General features: G+C 40.5%; 1 protein-coding gene across 2 annotated transcripts in view; it reads left to right on the forward strand.

The window, feature by feature from the left end:
* The window catches only part of znf385d (zinc finger protein 385D), a 95,258-nt gene that overhangs the window by 71,793 nt on the left and 4,432 nt on the right, over positions 1-19,033 (forward strand). For both annotated transcript variants that reach the window (XM_039620144.1, XM_031728433.2), the window contains 3 exons: positions 11,451-11,798; positions 13,324-13,505; positions 17,258-17,359. In XM_039620144.1, the coding sequence (XP_039476078.1) occupies positions 11,451-11,798; positions 13,324-13,505; positions 17,258-17,359 (632 nt within the window). The remainder of the gene's footprint in view (positions 1-11,450; positions 11,799-13,323; positions 13,506-17,257; positions 17,360-19,033) is intronic.

Below are 19,033 nucleotides of genomic sequence, written 5' to 3' on the forward strand. Positions count from 1 at the left end.
GTGGAGGAGCTCAGATTTGCCAGAGAAGAATGGGCTGGGATTGTTCAGGAGACGTGTGTGAGACGACTGGAGGCTGTTATCCAGCAAAAAACAATAATTCTGTCATCAATCTGTACGCACTAAACCTTGAGAGCATAGGGTTTCTTCATCCTTCAGCATGTAAGAAAATATTCTTTTTAAACAGTGCAATAATTCAACTGCTAATTTCAAATTAGGTCAGGTTAACCAATGTTTAGATCTTTCTAAAAACTCTAAATATTACACTGAATTACTGTGAAATTGCAAAAGCATGTTTGTATATTTAGTGATTATAATTCACTGGTTTAGCTAAATGTATTTGCAGTTTAGGGATAACATTTTCCAGGCTTTTTGAAAGCCTCTCTAATAACCACTGCAAACAAACACCACTTAAAAAATACATTTCAAAGAACATCAGCCCATCGTTTATGGGTCTGCTTCAAAGTGTGTACTTACATTTATAGCATCTAAATTCTTTACATCATAATATTACTGTACCTGCGTGCTCTATGAGAAGAATGTGCAACTGGACACTGTAAGATAGCAGATTAGCCAGATGACTCAGCCGCTGCCTGTCAAGTGTGTTTGTGCGCGTCCTTACACCAGCACCAGAGAGAGCGGAGGTAAAGCGAGAAAGGCAACGTGGGAGAGAGAGAGAGAAATGCCCATAGCACAGCCCGCCATCTCTCAGTTCCAGTCCAGTGCCTGAGGAAATGTACCCTGATATTAGCTATTAAAGAGCAGATTGTCAGGGGAGCCATGCCAGCACTGACAGCAGCTGTACAATGGGGCAGGCTGCAGGGAGGCAGGAGGCTAGCTCAGGCATTTTTCCTCTACAGGCTCTCTCTCCTCAAGTTCCCACCGGCATCTGACACCCTCCACCGCCCTTCCACCCCACCCCGCTCTAGCCTTTGTGCGTCCGTGTACACGCGCAAGCTCGGAAAAAGCCTCTAACAGACGTCAGAGGCAGCAGCATACCTGATGAGCGTGTGACCAGATTGGCTCCATACCTGCGCAGTGCTGCAAATGTTCTCATTTGTGAGGTTTCTGCGCGCCAACGTGTAACCACAGGAACTTCCCAATAGAAATTAGATACGGATCATTTGCTTTGGAATGAAACTGGAAAGAGATAAATCTGTGTGAATTCAAATCAATAACCCCTGCTGTGTTTAAGTGTCTGAGATAATGCAGCTTTTTTCCCCTTCGACAAAAACAACAAAAAAAGATGACTGCAAGCATCGACGCACACTTATTTGTAAATGCAAATTTGTCATCTTATCAGTCTTCTGTGCTGCAAATATTCAGCCTTGCTCACTTACTCACTTTGAATACTGACAAGAGGGGAGGAAAAAAAATCATGGATGTCAAATGAAATTTGACAGAACTTAAGGGCCATGAGGGATTTATGTCCTTTAAATTGTGACAGCATATAATAAGGCCCAATCATTTTAATTAAAGAGCTTAATCCAGCTTCATTGAGGAAGGTAATCAGATCTCTGGGGAGTCTTGTGACTGCCCGGAAGCTTAAACAGGGCGGAAAGTTTTCCGAGCCACGTTTCTCCTCTATCGCCACAGGAAATGTCAGGGGAGTCGGGAGAGGTTGGGGTACAAACAGAGGAAAGAAAAGAGGCTGTGTCCTGTCTCGAAGGGTCGCGGCTCCTTTCCCCATCTGCCTTTCGCTCAGTTCTCTTTATCATTGTTGCCTTCACCACTCTCAGCCTCTCAGATTCTCCCGCTTTAATTGTGTCCTTTACTCGATTGCTCCCTTTTAATGTTATCTCTTTCCTCTCACCTTCACACGCCCCTCTATCTACCCCCTTCTGTCATTCGTCCTCCTTCTTTCACACACTTTGTCTCCCATTGTTTTGGTCTCACAGGTTGCTTACTTTTCTCATTTCGCTTTTTATTTAACTTATTTTTCTCTCGCTTCAACTCAATCTTTCTGTGTCTTCAGCCCTTTTGTTTCTTCTCTCTTCCTTTTACCTGGCCCTCAATATTTATCTCTCTCTTTCTCTCCCACATACCCTGCCCAGCTCGCCCATACCAACTTTAGATTGATCACAGTCATTACCTCCATTAATGAGATGGGATTGAGTTCTTAACTGGGCCTTGCACAGCCAGTTAGGTCACACTGACTGGGGATATGGATTACAAGAGGCTTCCCAGAGAGCAGGGCGTCCTAGGCCAGCCAAAGTACACTTTAATCACCTGCCCCTCGAACAGCAAATGGCTCTTTAATGACACCGTGGTAGATGAGTTCACCCCAACACAAGGGCAAATACATGCATGACTTAACATGAGATGGGCTCACCAACCAGCTTCTATAGCAAGCAGATGAAGAAGAACCTTCTCACAGATTTCCTTTGCATTTTTATCAAACATTAATGGTTAAATATATGCACGAGCTATAATTCACACAGCTAAGTAAAATTTAATGTATCAATGGATTTGATTAAGTGGGCTTAGCGTAAAGACTGGAAGCAGGTGGAAACTTCTATCATCTGTGCAAATTAAAACATATGCCTAACAACATCTCTGGAGCTCACTAGCTGTGTACACAGAAATGAGCCAACCCAAAGCTTTAAATTACTTCAGAAAAGTAAAATCCTTAATGAGATATTATGTTTCCCCAGGTATGGCCACTCAAGTATATTGGTGTATGTTTTAGCATTGTTTTCCTTTTCTATGGAGAAAATAACATTGTATGTGATTTATGTACTTGAAAACACTCTTATTTTGAAAGTTCAGTTGCTGCTAAGTAGATAGTCCTGGCCAATAACATCTTGTATTAATCTACCAATTGTTGTGGTAGCATTAACCTGGGGCTGCACTCCAAAGCCACTGTTCCTGAATGAAGCTTGCATGTAGTAAAGTCTCTCTAAGTGGAGGTCCACACCAGCCTGAACCTGCACCAGGTGGAGAACTAGTTTATGTTGAAACACAACAAATACATCTGTGGAAATCACTGAACATCAGCATCCTCACCTCATGAGGACGTTTTGGCTTTACTTTTTCTCCTTCATCTGAATAACCCCCCTAGTAGTTCTTTAATGTGGTGTTGACTGATGTTAGCAAGCTGACACTCACTATTCACTACCTCATAATACTGTAACTCTATAAAGGAGCGCTTTATCTCGTGGAAGCTAATTATTTCCCTCTGCTTGCAGCCGCTGTTTTAAACTATATTAAACAGATCTGTCTCTTTACCAACTTCACAAAGAGAATTCGTTGATGTCTCTCTGAGGTATCAAAAAACAAGGATGTTGCCAAAATGTTGAAGTTTTGTTCAACAAAAGCACCCCGCAAAGCTGTTCATTAGCCTGTCAGTTTTCTGACTGATACAGAGATTTATTCTCCTACGATGTTACTTCTGATACACAAAGGACAGAAAATCCCCAGTATGGACCCGAGAATCTCTGATTCTGGTGGTGCATCCAGTTCAGCTCTCTAATTGTGAGAACGCCTGCCAAAATCAGTTAAATGATAACTCACAGGCATAGAATTGCTGGCTCGCAAGAATACTAAAACCTTTACGTGAACTTGTTTTGAAACTGCTCACCACGCCATTGAAAATCTGCCCAGAGAAGCAGGTGTGATGGCAGACTTTTGGTGGCTGGTGAGCCCAGCGAGGCTGCCCGAGTTAATCGCTGTGATTTCAGGTTGTTTTGACGCTTGGCAAACCCAAGCGGACTGGGAGAAAGTGGTGGGTAATTGCAGGGGGCAAAGAGGTCGCTTTTCTGTTCTGCTTGTGGCATAAACATTACTTATCTGGACTGGGAGGGTCAGCCGTATCATAAATAGTTAACTGATTAATTATTGTTCTTGTAGTAATGGCTTGATGGGATGCAATGTAAAGCCACATTCATGCTGAAAATTGCTGTTAAACCAGTTGAAGCTCCTTGTGTTTAATTTAGCAGCGGATGCCCTTACTCACCCTACTCCAAAGGGATTTTTTGTCTCCTTCCAGGATCGACTTTTTCTTCTTTGACAAATTAATTACTTCTTTAGGTATGGTGGTGTTTTGACTGTGCTGTGATTGACGGGACTGGGTAGATTTTCTCGCCCTTGTCTGTAGAAAGTCTGCTTCAACGCGAATGAAAATAGGATATAAGTTACACACAGCTAATTGGTGAAGTTATTTCCCCCTATCAAGTTGAGTTTAAAGTAAGTAAATGTTTCAGTCATGGTTCTAACTGCAGAAGCTGGATATGATACTCTTTTAATGCCAAATGTTCTTCCTTAAATCAGTGCGCAGGCATCCAAAGCATCTACTGACATAATAGAAGAGTTTAGATATCCTCACGTGCACACTGTGCCATGCTCAAAAAATATTAAGTCAGTATAGTCAGTAAGCAATAGCAATAGCCTCTAACCAGGGTATCCATTGAGATCTGAGAGGACAGATCAGATAAAAGAACCGCAGCAACACGAAAGTGATTAAAATGCTGAAAATCAGCAGCTTAAGTCTGTATCACTTTATAATAGCTATAATTAATCAATAGCACTTTTATCATTTAAACTTTATTCATGAAAAATTGTTTATTAATTTATAAGTATTGGTTGTATAAGACTGTTAGCTGATGTCTAAAGTTGTTAAATATGTTTAAAATACGATGTACACATGTTTAACAAGCATGTGGTGGCAGCACGGTGGTTAGTATCGCTGCCTCACAGAAAGAAGGTTGTGGGTTTGAATCCACCTTTTGGCTGTGGCCTTTCCTTGTGAAGGCTGCATATTCTCCCCATGCATGTGTGGGTTCTCTGTGGGCTTCCTCCCACAGTTAGTGGGATCGGATTATAAATTACCTGTAGGTGTAAATGGTTGTCTGTCTCTATGTGCTGGCCCTACAATAGTCTGGTAACCTATCCTGAGTGTGCCCCACTTCTCTAACGGTAGCTAGGATAGGCTCCACTGGAACTGGATGAATGGATGGATGGATAACTGTTCAACAAATATTTGAAGGGTAAAAATAAAGTTGGAACAGGAAAATCTTCTTGTGTTTTATGCTCTGTTACTTTGACACAAAGGCATCTGCTGTGATGCTTACATCTCTGATGAAGTCTTACAAGTGTCAGCTTTCGTTTCATAGATATAGAAAAATGGATATGTAATCATAAATAATCAGAATTATAATATTTCTGACTGTCTGAGGCTAAATTTCCCCGATTCAAATCGAATCGAATTGAATTAAATCGAATCGTGGATCGAATCGAAACCTTGTGAATCGGAATCAAGGATTCTAGAAATCAGTGACGATACCCAGCCCTATGTGCCAGTGATGCAAATCACACAATTGTGCACCTGGAAACTGATTCATGTTGAGTTTGACTTTCACTCATTGCTTTCTTTCGGTTTACTAACTGGTTGGCTGGTTTTTAACTACTCATATGATGTCATGACAATGGTCTCAGAATTCCGTGACACTTGCATCAAACGACTTTGTGCAAATCGCACAGAGCTTTGACTAAACCATCGACTAACAGTATTATCTGAGGCCCATGCAGTGAGAACAGGCTTGTATGTAATTCTTATTCTTTCTTAACAGATCTGATAAAAGGCGTACTACAAAATGAAATTCCTAAAATAATTTGAGTATACAAAATTAAATAGAAATAAAAAAGTAAAATTCTTATCATTTAATTGTTAATGCTGTGATGGATTGGGTGTACCAATGATAGCAGCTCAACCCATCACCCATCCTCCTGGTTCACAGAAATTAATGGATAGATATTTGTTAACAGCAAAAGCTGCTAACGATGCGCATCTAAATGATGTTCTGCGTGGCTTTTTGGAAAACACTGTTTTAAAAATGAGTGACTGCTTTGAATTTTGCAGGGTCTTATTTATACGCGAAGGAGTCTGAGGAGTGTGAGATTGATAAGCAGATTGGTTCTGAGTTGTCAGCGGCTCGGTTAGACTGCCGGGGTAAAGAATAAATCCAGTCTCAGGCAAAGCTTTTAGTTTCAGTGTCAATCTGTCCGTCACGAGCTGATCAAAACCAAAGAATGAGATCAAAGGTCTGAGCAGCTGTAATGAGTTTCAAACAGTGTACGGCTTCAGAGCAGACGCCCGAGAAAAAATAGCTTCAATGTGTTCTCATCTCACGGCGTCAAATACCGCCCCGGCATGTGACTGAAGATTGCACTGTCATTTGTTGGTTATCTTTAGGCGCTGAAAGCTGCTTGGCTGTGTGTGGTTCAGGTTGAAATGTGATCTTTTATGACATTAAATCTGCTCAGTGGAAAAAAACATGTTTACCCACGGTGCACTGTTGTGCAGGAACAATGCTAAAAAGACACAAGCAGCTTTTACAGAATGGCAGGATTTGGCACCATGGAAACGAGAATGAGCCGATAGTTTTCGTAGGATACTGAAATGGCGTGGAGGTTGAACACCAGCACAAAATGGCTGACTGGGATCCTACACTAAGCATTTTTCCTTGTAAAATGGGAAAGATGATTTCTAAAACTCTGAATCCAGAAACATAAAATTAACTTTTCTTCTCTTTCTTCAGCAAGATCAACAACTTCCACGTTTTATAAATTCTAAAATCCCCTATTTTGCTCTAAATCCCCTCATTTTGTTCATTTTTCTGTAAAATTAGGAGGAAATGTAACACAGCCTGTGTAAAATTAGAGGCTTTTCTCTGCACAGTGTTGAGTCGGTGTGCAAAAACCCTGTTAGTAAGGTAATGAGGTCAGACATCTGGAGGGAGATTGCCCTTTCGTGTTGATCTGTTGAGGTGCTTCAGGATCGAGCGGATTCTCGGATGCTTTCCTGCAAAAGTATTCCAGGCATGTTCAAGGAGAAGAAGAAAATCCTTCAGGCAGCAAACACCGGAAGGGCTACACATCCCAGCAAGAGCTGAGAGATGTGGCTCAGGGGAAGGAAATATTGGCCACTTTGCTTTGCTGGCTGCCACTCTGGACAACTGTGAAAATGTGGAGAAAAGTGGTTGGATGAAGCATTTATTTAAAAAAAAAAATACAGTTTTAAAAATAGATGTTCCTTGTGGCTGTGGAGAAGTAGATTCATGGAGTGGTCTGTGTTTTTGTTGGCGGTTCAGAGAAGACAGACATGCTGCATGAATACAGTCAATGCCAGGAAAATTAGTGTGGTTTCCAATCAATACTTTAATGGACAAAAGTGTACTGTCTAAAATATACAGTTAGAAACCGTTCAGCACTCACCAATTATAGGCAGTATTCACCTGATGCAATCATTTTAGATGTAAAGCATATAAAGCTCTGTCGCTGGAGGTCTGCTGCTTTCAACTCTGATATATTTTGTAACCTTTGGCTGAAGCGATCTCAGTCACGATGTACTTTCGGAGGGTTTTGTGGCGCCGACTGGCGACATCTCCACTGGGATAAATAAGAACCATATATAATGGCCCACAAAAATAGCATGACATAATTCACTATTGATTTGCTCTCCTGGCTGGCTGATCTTCATTTTGTGACACTGGAGTGCGGGGAACTGTGAGGCATTGGCATCGATCAGACGGAGCCGCCAAGGCAAAATTTCATTTTCGCAGATGTGGCAGCAGTCTTCTGTATTCCATACTGTGACACGTGGTGTTGTTTTAGGAGTCAAATAAATTGATCTGCTGCTGTGTTTGTTCCTAAAAATATCAGACATTTCTTTCAGCAGCCTCTTTGTACACGTTAATGTGATCTCTCATACAAATAGCAGATTAGAGGTGTGACTGTTTGCACAGTTTGTTTCATATTTATGTGCCTGATCTGGCATGTAATCAGTAATCGCCTGAACAACTCATCTTGGAGCAATTTCAACACCTTAGATAGAAATCAGACCTTCTTGCCTTTGGTCTAGAAAGTCATGTGTGTTCTTTTGAGTCTGATTGTACGGCTTGAATCAGTTCTTGTGCCGATGAAGTAAACATTTTTTAAAACTTTAGTACTTTATTTCTTTTGATTTAGTCTTCATTTTCTACTTAAGTTTTTCCATGTTTAGAAGAATGTGATATATTTACAGTGTTGGCTGTACTAATATATAACAATAAAATTTACATTCCTGGTTACTGAGCTTAGAGACTGTGGTGGAGTTGTGGTCCCTGGCTCAGCTGCAGGGGAGGGGTGGTGCAGAGACCTTAAGGGGGCGGTGCCGGGAAGGCAGGTGAGGCCACAGGTGGTGACGATCTGCTTAATGAGACGTCTCTTTTCTTATAGTGAAGCCAGAGACTGGAGTGGGAGGTGTGTGTGCTGAGACTGGCTACGAACAGAGAGACTCAACCTGTGAAAGTGCTATTAAAAACCCATAATCATGACAGTGTTTCAGGTCCTTCTTTACAGAGGCTAACCTAAAAACAACCAGAAGAGCTGACTGTGTAAATCAGAGACATCAAACTTAGTCCTTCAGAGCTAAATTCAGCCCTTTGAAAATTTTTAATCCAGTCTGTATATCACTTTATGTTTTGGTCCCCCTAATTGTAAGCATACCCTGTATATGAGAAATGGATATCAGTTCCACATGTAAGGAGTGAAATCATTTGCCAGCAGTGGATAACTGCTGTGTTTGCAAAAAGAATAAGGATCATAAAGAAGTCTACGGCTCCGTTGATCTGTAACCTCAGTAAACGCTTGATCGTTTTGGGTTATTACCTCAAAATAGTGTTAGGGTTGGTCTGAAAATTTCTCACTCCAAATGCTGAGAAAATAACACAAAATCCACAAAAAAGTCTAAATTTTGCAATAATCCCAAATTTTGACCAAAAAAAGGAAAGAAAGAAACAAGAACAAATGTTTAGTGTTGGAAATAAGCTTCCATTGAGAAGCTGAAAGAGTGATGTATTTGTATGACACATCTCTGTTTTGCAGGAACACAGTCTGAGCCATCATATTGATGTTCGAGGTTTTAAAAAAACTGACTACAGCACAATATGACAATCAGCTCAGATTAATAAAGCGATGGAGCAAAAGGCAGTTTAAATTTTATGAGCAGTCTATTTTAATGGCAGAAGGCTGCATGGTACATATAATCTATGTTATCAAAGGTCTTTTTTTTAAATAAAATTTACCACACAGAGTTGTCATGTTCAGGCCTGTGAAACAAACTTGCAGACACACATGCAGGAACAAAATGAAAAGATTCTCTGCTTTGCTTTACACCTGGATGGATGGATGCATTTTGGTTTAATAAATGACCCAGGAGTCATATCCAGGCTTGTGTGTTATGAGTTGGCTGTATGGTAGCCAACTTGTATAACAAGCTTTAGGACTTCAGTTGCGTTTACTCTTTCGATAAAGTTAAAGCAAGTCAACAAACGTCTGTGCACATCTGTGCCTTCATGTGATTCTTATTTCCCACTGTGGCCTGTAGTGAAACTGAGGTTGACACCCCTTGTAAACTGTTACACATTCCCTCAGCTATGAAGTTCACATCTTGTCGCTTTCATTCATCAGTTAAAATCTCTTTTTGTTTTATCCTTCAGGGCACTATTTGTGTTATCATGTCAGAGTCTCCAGTGAGTGTGATGGTGTTTTTCTGAGAGAAACACTGGAACAAGTGACATGAGCAAGTCTGATGGCTGCCATTTGAAACTCTTGCACTTGCGTTCTGTGTGTTACTGGATGGTGATGCACATGCATCAACTCGCACAAGTGTTGGGAAGTGCACGTTTCCATTCTGTTTCATGACAGATGTCTCGAAACCGAGCAGGGTTTATGTTGCCAAAGTGACGTTGCCATGTTTATCTGCAGTATATGTTTAAGGCTGTTGTGACTGTGGAGCTGTTGCTTTCAGTGCAGTTTGTCTCTCCAAGTTTTAGCAACAAAACATGTTGTGTTTGTAGCTTCTCAACCGCTCCGTATGTGCTGATTTTGCAAAATGACGTCTGTCTGCTCCTAAGCAACTAACATGTCTGGATGGAAAAGCTTTTGGATGTTTGGTTTTCAAGGATCAGCTTGTATATAGTTTGTACCGTTCAGCTTTATTACATAATTAATCGAAAAAAATAACTTGATCTGAATCCAGCCATCATTTCCAAATCTCGGCTTTCATAAATTGAATATACTTTGAGGTTTTATAACTAAAAGCTAGCATGCCCCAAAAACAGACCATGTTGGAGCCTTGAGCTGGCAAAGCAGGAGCAAGTAGGGGGAAGAAGCTGGAGTAACTGGTGGAGAGTGGACGGGCACATGAACGGTGTTGTTTTGGTGTGAGACTGGAGCGGGCAGCGAGCTGTGAAGAAGGACAGAGCCAAGTTACAACTAAGAAAATCTTTATAAAAGGGCCAGGAGTTGCTACCACACCGGTGATGCAAACAGTTTGGCAGGAAGTGAGTGAAAGGAATATAAACACTGCAGCTTGATGAGTAGTTGATTGAAGCCATGTGCGACAGTCCTAGTGCCGGTGGGAGAAGGCCACACCCAGGGCTGCACACAAACACTAGCCTACCTTCTCAGATTGTGCATCCTTGACTCCTTTCCTCACCTCATCTCCATTTCTGTTAGTTCCTCTCACCAAAGACTCAGTAGAGGAAGAGATGCAAGGAGAGAGGAGTCGAGCTTTAATGCGTTTAACAAAACGAACTGTGCTAGCTTCTCAGACATCATTTTAAAGTGATTCAGGTGAATCTATTAAATATGACGTGTGGCTCATCTACCACTGTGAGTAGCACAGTTCATGTCTGAATATAATTAGGCCTGCAGTGAATGAAATTCACAGCGTGGCTAATTGTGACAAGAAGATTGAGCTATGATATATTCATGCTCTTAATTTATCAAACACACATATAGCCTAGACACACAAACAGTGAAGGGCAGACAGTTTGATTACACAGCTGATCATCTTAAATACCTGAAACAGCTCATGAATGCATATCTGCAGACTCCCCCTCCCACTGTGGTTTTTATTTGAGATGCAGCTTTTTCCATTTGCAATATGATACAGATGCCTTGCCTTCAAGTATCAGTCACTACTAGTGCTGAACCAGTTTCAGTGGTAATTTAATGAGTTATGAAATATTGTTTGGAGTTAGGAGATACTCTAATAATGTATCCCTAGTTTGTGTATATTCTGCAAGGGGTGTTATCCTTAAGGATGGCACACTGAGACTGATTTCTGGCTGGACAGGAGGCAAGAGGATAGAGAAAAGAAACAAAGCTCATGAACATGGGAAAGGAGAAGAGTGAGAGACGGAGGCAAAACAAGTAGGGCAGCACTGCAGGCATGGGCTGCATGACAGTGTACAGCAGTACCTCTTTTACTTTAGATCAATATTTCATGTTATGTTCTTTAATAAAGCAAACAAATAAAATAGAAATGATCCTGTGAAGTCTCAATAAAAACACATTAAGCCACCTGTTGGGTGAACACATGAATAAAACATTTCTGTCCGTGAATGATGGATGGAGCAATATGATTCAAATCAAATGCATTTCTCTGTGTGATTTATTTTTCCCTACAGATGGCCTCCCTGGAACAGCGCCCCTAGTGCTTTCCCCCGTGCTCAGAACAGCACAACCCCTGGCATCCTTGGCGACCCCTACCACGCCAACGCCTGCACCTGTGGCCTCGCTGACAGTGCCGAGCAGCACGGCGGCCGCAGCCCCAGAGACTACCTCAGCTGCTGGGGGAGACGAGGGGCACTCGAAGCTAAATTCCCCGTCAGAACCCGACCTCCCGGAGCCCGATGCCGAACCCGAAGCGGAGACAGACACAGAAACGGAGGAGGAGAAAGCTCGTCGTCTTCTCTACTGCTCCCTCTGCAAAGTGGCAGTCAACTCCGCGTCACAGCTGGAGGCTCACAATAGCGGTGAGAGATGTGTGCCAAGATTTGCCGCAAATGTGGAGAGTTTGAGTGGATGACAGACCTTTTTTTCCCCCAACTTGAAACAAAACAACAGAAATAAGGTTGGCTCTGCTGTACGAATGATGCGTTTACCTGCTGGTTGTGTTTTTCTCAGTGAACACGGACTCTGCATGATTGTTTCATTCCATGTTGTGCAATTTCCATGACAGCATCTGTGTTGAAATGATTTTTTCAGTGAGTCAGTGCTTTTTGTGAGGAAGGTTGTTATCTGCTGGGTTCCTTCAGTGTTCAAGCGTTTGTTTGTCATTATTGTAGAGTTATCTCCGCTGTCTTCAACAATCATTCCGGGGCTTGAAAAAACACAATTCTTCAATTATCCTTCGGTAGTTTCCATAGGAACCTTTTATCAAACTTTGATCAGGTATTGTGAGACATCCTTGCTTTTGAAAACAAAGCAGTCATTGTTTCAAACTAATTTCTCATACTGCATTCACACACAAACACACACAGAGACATAACACAGGGAAATGACAGTACACTGAGTCATCTTTGCTTTCAGTCTGAGGTTGTTCCTCTGCTTCTGCCCGCAATATCTTTGTGTTTTGACTTTTTCATTAAAGTTTCAACAACATAAAACAGTCAAATAAAGATTTCTAAACCGTTTTTCCACCATGAAAAACACTGAACACCTACTGAAACACTCATCAGGCAGCTGGATTTCGCAAGTGACCACAAAGCTCTACACGAAATCACACAAATCAAGCTTCTTCATTACAGAGTATTTGGTCATCTCATAAACATTCGACCAGCTTTGCAGCCCATTGTTGTCAGCAGTATTTTTTTAAGCAGTTGTAATAGCTAAAATATTCCATTTGCTTTCAGTTAGGGAAAAGTCCGTCTTTGGGTTCAGTGCTTGAGTTCAATTGGCAGTGACAGTTTTGCATAAACTTGGATCTCCTTTAGCTCTTCAACCTGTTGGATTACACCATGGTGCTACAAGAGCTGGACCTAAATATATCCGGATTAAACGAATGGCTTTCAACTAGCAGTTGCAGTTGCATCGTTTGCCTGAAGTTTGCCCAAAAATCTTCCATCCATCCATCCATTCGCTTCCGCTTATCCTTTTCAGGGTCGCGGGGGGCACTGGAGCCTATCCCAGCTGTCATAGGGCGAGAGGCGGGGTACGCCTATGACATCTATGTTGGTGACTTGAGCTTCTGTTTGAGTGAAACTGAAACAAGTTCAGCAGAGTTTTTGGATGAACCAGTGAACCAGTCTTGGCCCTTGCAGCTAAGTGCTCGGGGAGGTATCGTTCCAGGAAGTGACCTACAATTGGGCCCTTACTCCCTTGCCCTGAAGAGTATTTGGTCAAAAGGTCAACTTTTTCCTCAGTGAGTTTAATAGGACTGTTCACTTACTTTGATCTGTGACATAAGGATAATATAAAATTTGACCCCTTTTCCCTCAGGTGCCCTCTGTTGAGTCAGATTCATGTACTGACCAAACTGCTTCCTATTTGAACCTGCAGGTACGAAGCACAAGACGATGCTCGAGGCCAGGAGCGGCGTGGGTTCCATCAAGTCTTTTCCTCGAGCAGGAGTCAAAAGCAAACTGGCTACATCTTCCAAATCATCCACAGGCCTGCAGAACAAAACGTTTTACTGTGAGACATGTGACGTGCACGTCAACTCAGAGACTCAGCTAAAACAGGTGAGAGATATAAACAGAGACCGAGACACTCACTCAGAAGTAAACTGGAAAATAGATTTCTGTGTAAAATTGGTCACAAGATCTTATTAAACAAGCAAAGCCGTATACGGATTAGACTGACATAAAATCAAGATGTTTGTAATAATGTGGCATTTTACTCATGTTCATCGTGCATTATAAATATCAAAGAAAATTAAAAGTCATCATCTAACTTTTTTTTTTATTATTCAGTGAATCATTTGGCTTTTGAGGGAGCAGTCTAGCTTTTTGGAAAATATTGAAAGGATTGATTTTATTTCCATATCTGTCAACCACATTCCCTGCATTTGGAAATGGAAATAAAACCCAGTGCCTGACATACAATAGCTAAATGAAGCTTAGCTTCATATTTGCATTGCTATTATTTAAAAAGGTCTGTTTGGAGGTTTACCACTTTGTTTTGGGCCATTGTGATTTTATTAGATCAGACTGGGGGGGGGATATAATAAGTTAAAGTAAAAACAATATGTTTGATTGAATAAATGCATTCAAATGAGTCATTTCACAGTATAGGGGAAAGTAGAACGGCTAGACTGGAAAACTGACACAAACATTAAACTTGTAAGTGCAATTTTTCTATGACTGCCTTTCACTAAGGGTACCACAGTAGTATTGTGGTTACTGTCAGTGGTTTGACTCTCCTGGTGAGCTTGTGTGTAGTTTCCATTTTCTCCTTGTGCCTTCAGTGTCGTATGGACTGTTGAAGATCTGAAACACAGAATGCAGATAACTCAAACAAAAACCAAACTACAAAGAACAACACAAGAGCAGAAAATCCTAGAAGATAAACACAAGAACTCAGATTATAAATAGTAAGCAAGGTAGCATGGAGAAGCGTTCACAGACAGCTCGACAAGGACAAAAGGAAAGGAGGCTTTACATACAGCACACAGTGGACTGATTACTTATGAGAAACAGGAGGGAGAGGAAAACAGGTGAACACAATTAACAACAGGAAAAAACAGTCAGGGAATCAGGGGAAGGCAGAAAGGAAACAAAAGTGACACCAAACATGAAGGAAAACAGGAACTAACCAAAGAAGACATGAATACCAACTCTAAACAAACATATGCGAGGACAGGAAACAAACAGGACCGAGGCATGAGCACAGTATGAGAGTGAGAAACTCTGGGAAAACTACGACTACAAAGTAATTACCATTGGCATCTCAGTCTTAAGAAACCGAGATGTCTTCAGGTGGTTGGGCCTTGACACCATCTGCTACTGCACTGCAGGCTGACGCATGAAGTCTGTGTTGCAGTTGGTACAAATCAATTGGGAGGTCCTGGTTTCGGTGGTTGCCAAAGGACGCGTCCTCTCTGCAGCGATCTGACCTCTCCAAAGATCGCCAGGCAGCACAAGAGCTTTTCCTTTGTCCTTCTCCTTAAAACATAGTGTGGGATGACTGACTTTTCTGATGCTCTGAGCTAGCTGTCCACATAGCATTGGTAGCCTCTTATCCTCCATGTGACAAACATACCCCAACCAACGCAGGCAGCATGGGATCAACAGGCAGAATATGCTTGGTATGTCTTGGTGTGAAATGCAGTCCTGCCATCTACCAATCTTGAACTTGAATATATTAAATAACAAGTCCTTGTTTGGTTAATTTGTGATCTTTAACTTGGCCGCAGGTATGAGTGCCTGTTTTTGAAGGCAGAAAAGCACAGTACCCTACATTATTATACTAAACGTATTCCTATAAAACTCGCATTTATCTGCAGCTTTTGGGAGAGCAAATTAATCCTCGCCTGGAGATATAAACCTGCCTCTTATGGATGTTTCTTTCAGGTTTTTTTTTTTTTTAGATTATGGATTATTTTAGATTCTGTAGTGATGTTTGACTGTCTGAATCTGAAAAAAAATGGTATTTTGTTCATCTTTGAAAACAAACTTATTTAAAGTTACGTCAGAGCCAGACTGGATTTAAAGAGCAACTAGAAATGAGTTTTACCTTTATTCCTGTTGGATATCTGTCTGAGGTCTTTATGAATGCAGAAATCCTTAAAAAAAGCTGGTTGAAGTGTGCGGTCAAGGAGTTGCCTGTTTTAATTCAAGATTAAGTGAGGTACGATAAGAGGTGACAAAGATGTAACTGTGACTGAAATAGCTTCGTGTGTATCTTTATAGCTCCTGCGGGACACTGTGCAAATCTTCTTTTCTTGTAGTGCTGATCATTCTGTCATGTGGGGGAATGTCTTCTACAGTAGCTGAAGACCACTCTGTTTTGTCTGAGCTAACCTCGAGTTTCTCCCTGAAGACAGATGGGATGTGTATGAATTTTTCATGCGAGGACTTTTGCCGAGTACTTCTGAACAGCAGCAATTCTCTGTGAAAAGAATCCAGCATGACACGTTTTAGTTAGAGCTGAAAGCAGAAGAAACGTGTGATTGTTAAGCCCACTGCAAGGACTTGTGAAATGTAGACACAGCCAGAAATTTGCCTTTTGTTGTCAGCATGTACCCACTCTGAATTTGCTGGCTTTAGGTCAGACTGTATTTCTCTGTCTTCTATTTTATTCTATTTCATTTTGAACGCCCGATGCTCTGAGGCATTCAAAATGAATTGTATTTAACAATGGAATATACTGTGGCATTTAGTAAAAAGCTCTGCAGTGTAACTTGCAGCGATAGAAGTGCAGACATTTTCACCACAGGTGTGAAAACCATAAAGCTGTAAGATCTTTTGCCATGAGTCAAGAGATATATTTTTGGTCCTCATACCTCCTTTTCTGTTCCCCGTGTTCACTCTTCGGTTCAAAAGGATGTGAAAAAAACAGAGGTGATGATGATGAAAAGAGCTCAATTTTTCTAGCTTTTTCTGAGCAGTGGCCCGTTTATGGGGGTATTAGTGTAGCAGTATCATTTGCAACTGTGTGCCTATTCTGAATCTGCACTCTGTGTGTGCGTTGTCTGGTTTGTTTAGGTGTAAAGAAACCTCGAAGCGTCTGCTCAACTCTGAGCACACATCAGAAACCTTTAAACGTGGATTTACATTTATCTCATTAGCGTGATTTTTTTTTTTTTTTTAAACCCTATGTGTGGGTTCAATTTTGTTTGTTTTAGATAAACTATAAGCAATAAATGCCAGATGACAAATTAAAACACATATATGCAAATTAATATTCCGTTTCTAGATTTCTACATTTGTCAGGAGGTTCAATAAACAAACCAGTTTTTAAAAATGGGAATTTTCTGGAAACTATTTCATGGTTCAGACTTTACAGGGTTAAGAAGAAAAAAATAAATGTACATTTCCATCTCAGTGATGCCTCCCAATCTATTTTGATTTGACTGTTTCTGTACAAACCGTATTCACATTAACAGATTGTTGCACACATTCAAAACACTTTACCACATTTGCACATTTTATTGCTGCAGTACTGCAGTTGTAGGGTAAGAGGCTGTCTCAGACAGATTGTTATGAAACTGAATGTGGATATTTTTCAGTAGAGCATGAAGAGGACTCCCTGCTCTGTGTTGGAGGTGGTTTAATGATTAAGTCAGAAAAACAAATGACTTACTAGTCTTACCGAAACTGCTCTGTAGCATAAACATATTTTTTTTAATTCATTTATACGAGTTCCCTGTTAGAAATCCCAAATTATCAATCTGTTTGTGTTATTTTCATGTCAGAAATTTCATACTGGAATAACCGCAGTAAAAGAACAACATTAAAGTGTGACTCGTTTTGAATCTGTGTCTCATTTCCAGCACATCAGCAGCCGGCGTCATAAAGACCGAGCAGCAGGTAAACCAGCCAAACCGAAATATAGCCCCTACAGCAAACCACAGAAAGGCCAGACCAAGCAGCCGGTGAGTCACTGCACACCTCGGTTATCTTATCAGCAACATGAGTCCAGACTGCTGCATTACAAAGCAGGATTTAGCCAGATTTAGCCCTGGGTTTTTTAGCAGAGATACACCAATTTCAATTTTCTGGGCCGATTCTAATTTTAGGAAATATAACTTACAGCGTACACTATTCTTTTCTTTGTGGGAATTTCTAATTTATATTCACAGTAAAACACTAATCATGTCATAACATATCAGTTTTTCTCCAATTGTGCTCCAGGTTAGAGGAACTTTTATCATTCTCACTCAAACAAAACTCAGTATAAACTGATTCTGGTTAATGGTCAGAGCAGAAAAGAAGTAACTGCAACTAACTGATCTAACATACTTTACATGTTTGTTTGCTACTCTGTGGTGGTGTTACTGACTGAGCCTCACAGAACATGTCAGAGTTACAGCTGATAAATGTTGAATAACACTTACTGTACCTGAAATTACTGGAATACAAATAACAGAAGTCTTCTATGAGCGGACGCAGGTCAAACACAAATTGGTCGAGCTGCAGAAACTGAATGTTTCTGCATTGACGTTAACAGACTATTATGTATTACATGTTTTTTATGGAATATCTGTGTGCCATTCATTTTTTTTATATCGATTTAGGTGTTTACACAGCACATTACTACCAAGTGTAACAATGGCAGGTTGCAGCATTCAAAGCTCAGCTTATAGGCCGATACATCTGACGCTGACCAACGGAGCTTTCTTTGTGTTAACAACCTAAAACCCCAGTTTGAGATTGTGGTTATCACTACAGCAGTTATCAGCTTGCTTTGTTAATCCACCTTAAAAAAAGGTGTGTTTGTTGTGTCATTTCAGTCTCTGTAAAAATGGACTGAAGTGTTGCTCGCTTCGGACATAGAGCAACAAGTGATGGAGATCTATATATGTATATATGTATATAGAGAGAGAGATATATATTTTTAAAAAAAAACCACCCAGCACGCCCCTGCGGGCGGTTTATCCTACAAGCTCGGGTCCTCTACCAGAGGCCTGGGAACTTGAGGGTCCTGCGCAGTATCTTAGCTGGGACACACACACACACACACACACACACACACACACACACATATATATATATATATATATATATATATATATATATATATATATATATATATATATATATATATATATATATATATATATATATATATATATATATATATATATATATATATATATATATATATATATATATATATATATATATATATATATATATATATATATATATATATATATATATATATATATATATATATATATATATGTGTATAAAGAATATATTTATTTCTGATACATGATAGCTGCATATTAAAGGTGTGAAACCTACACTGTGCGTTCAGGTCTGACACACTCCTTTAGCCCAATGACAAAGGTGTCAAAACACTTCATCTAGTTTCTCCCAAGATTAAAGTGAAATACATTTTATTGACTGAATGTTCTCTGCAACAAATAATAGACTAATTGATTTTTCTAATCTGTGCTCTGTTGGCTGCGACTTCAGCAGCGTAGAACAGACGTGGCAGCAGATTGGGAATTTTCTGCATCACCAGCCGAATGCATGCAAATTCCAGACAGTTTGCGCTGCACAGATTTTACTGCATGGCTTTATTTAGCAGTGTTACTAAC

Source organism: Oreochromis aureus, linkage group 11 (genome assembly GCF_013358895.1).
Source record: "Oreochromis aureus strain Israel breed Guangdong linkage group 11, ZZ_aureus, whole genome shotgun sequence".
NCBI classification, from domain to species: domain Eukaryota; kingdom Metazoa; phylum Chordata; class Actinopteri; order Cichliformes; family Cichlidae; genus Oreochromis; species Oreochromis aureus.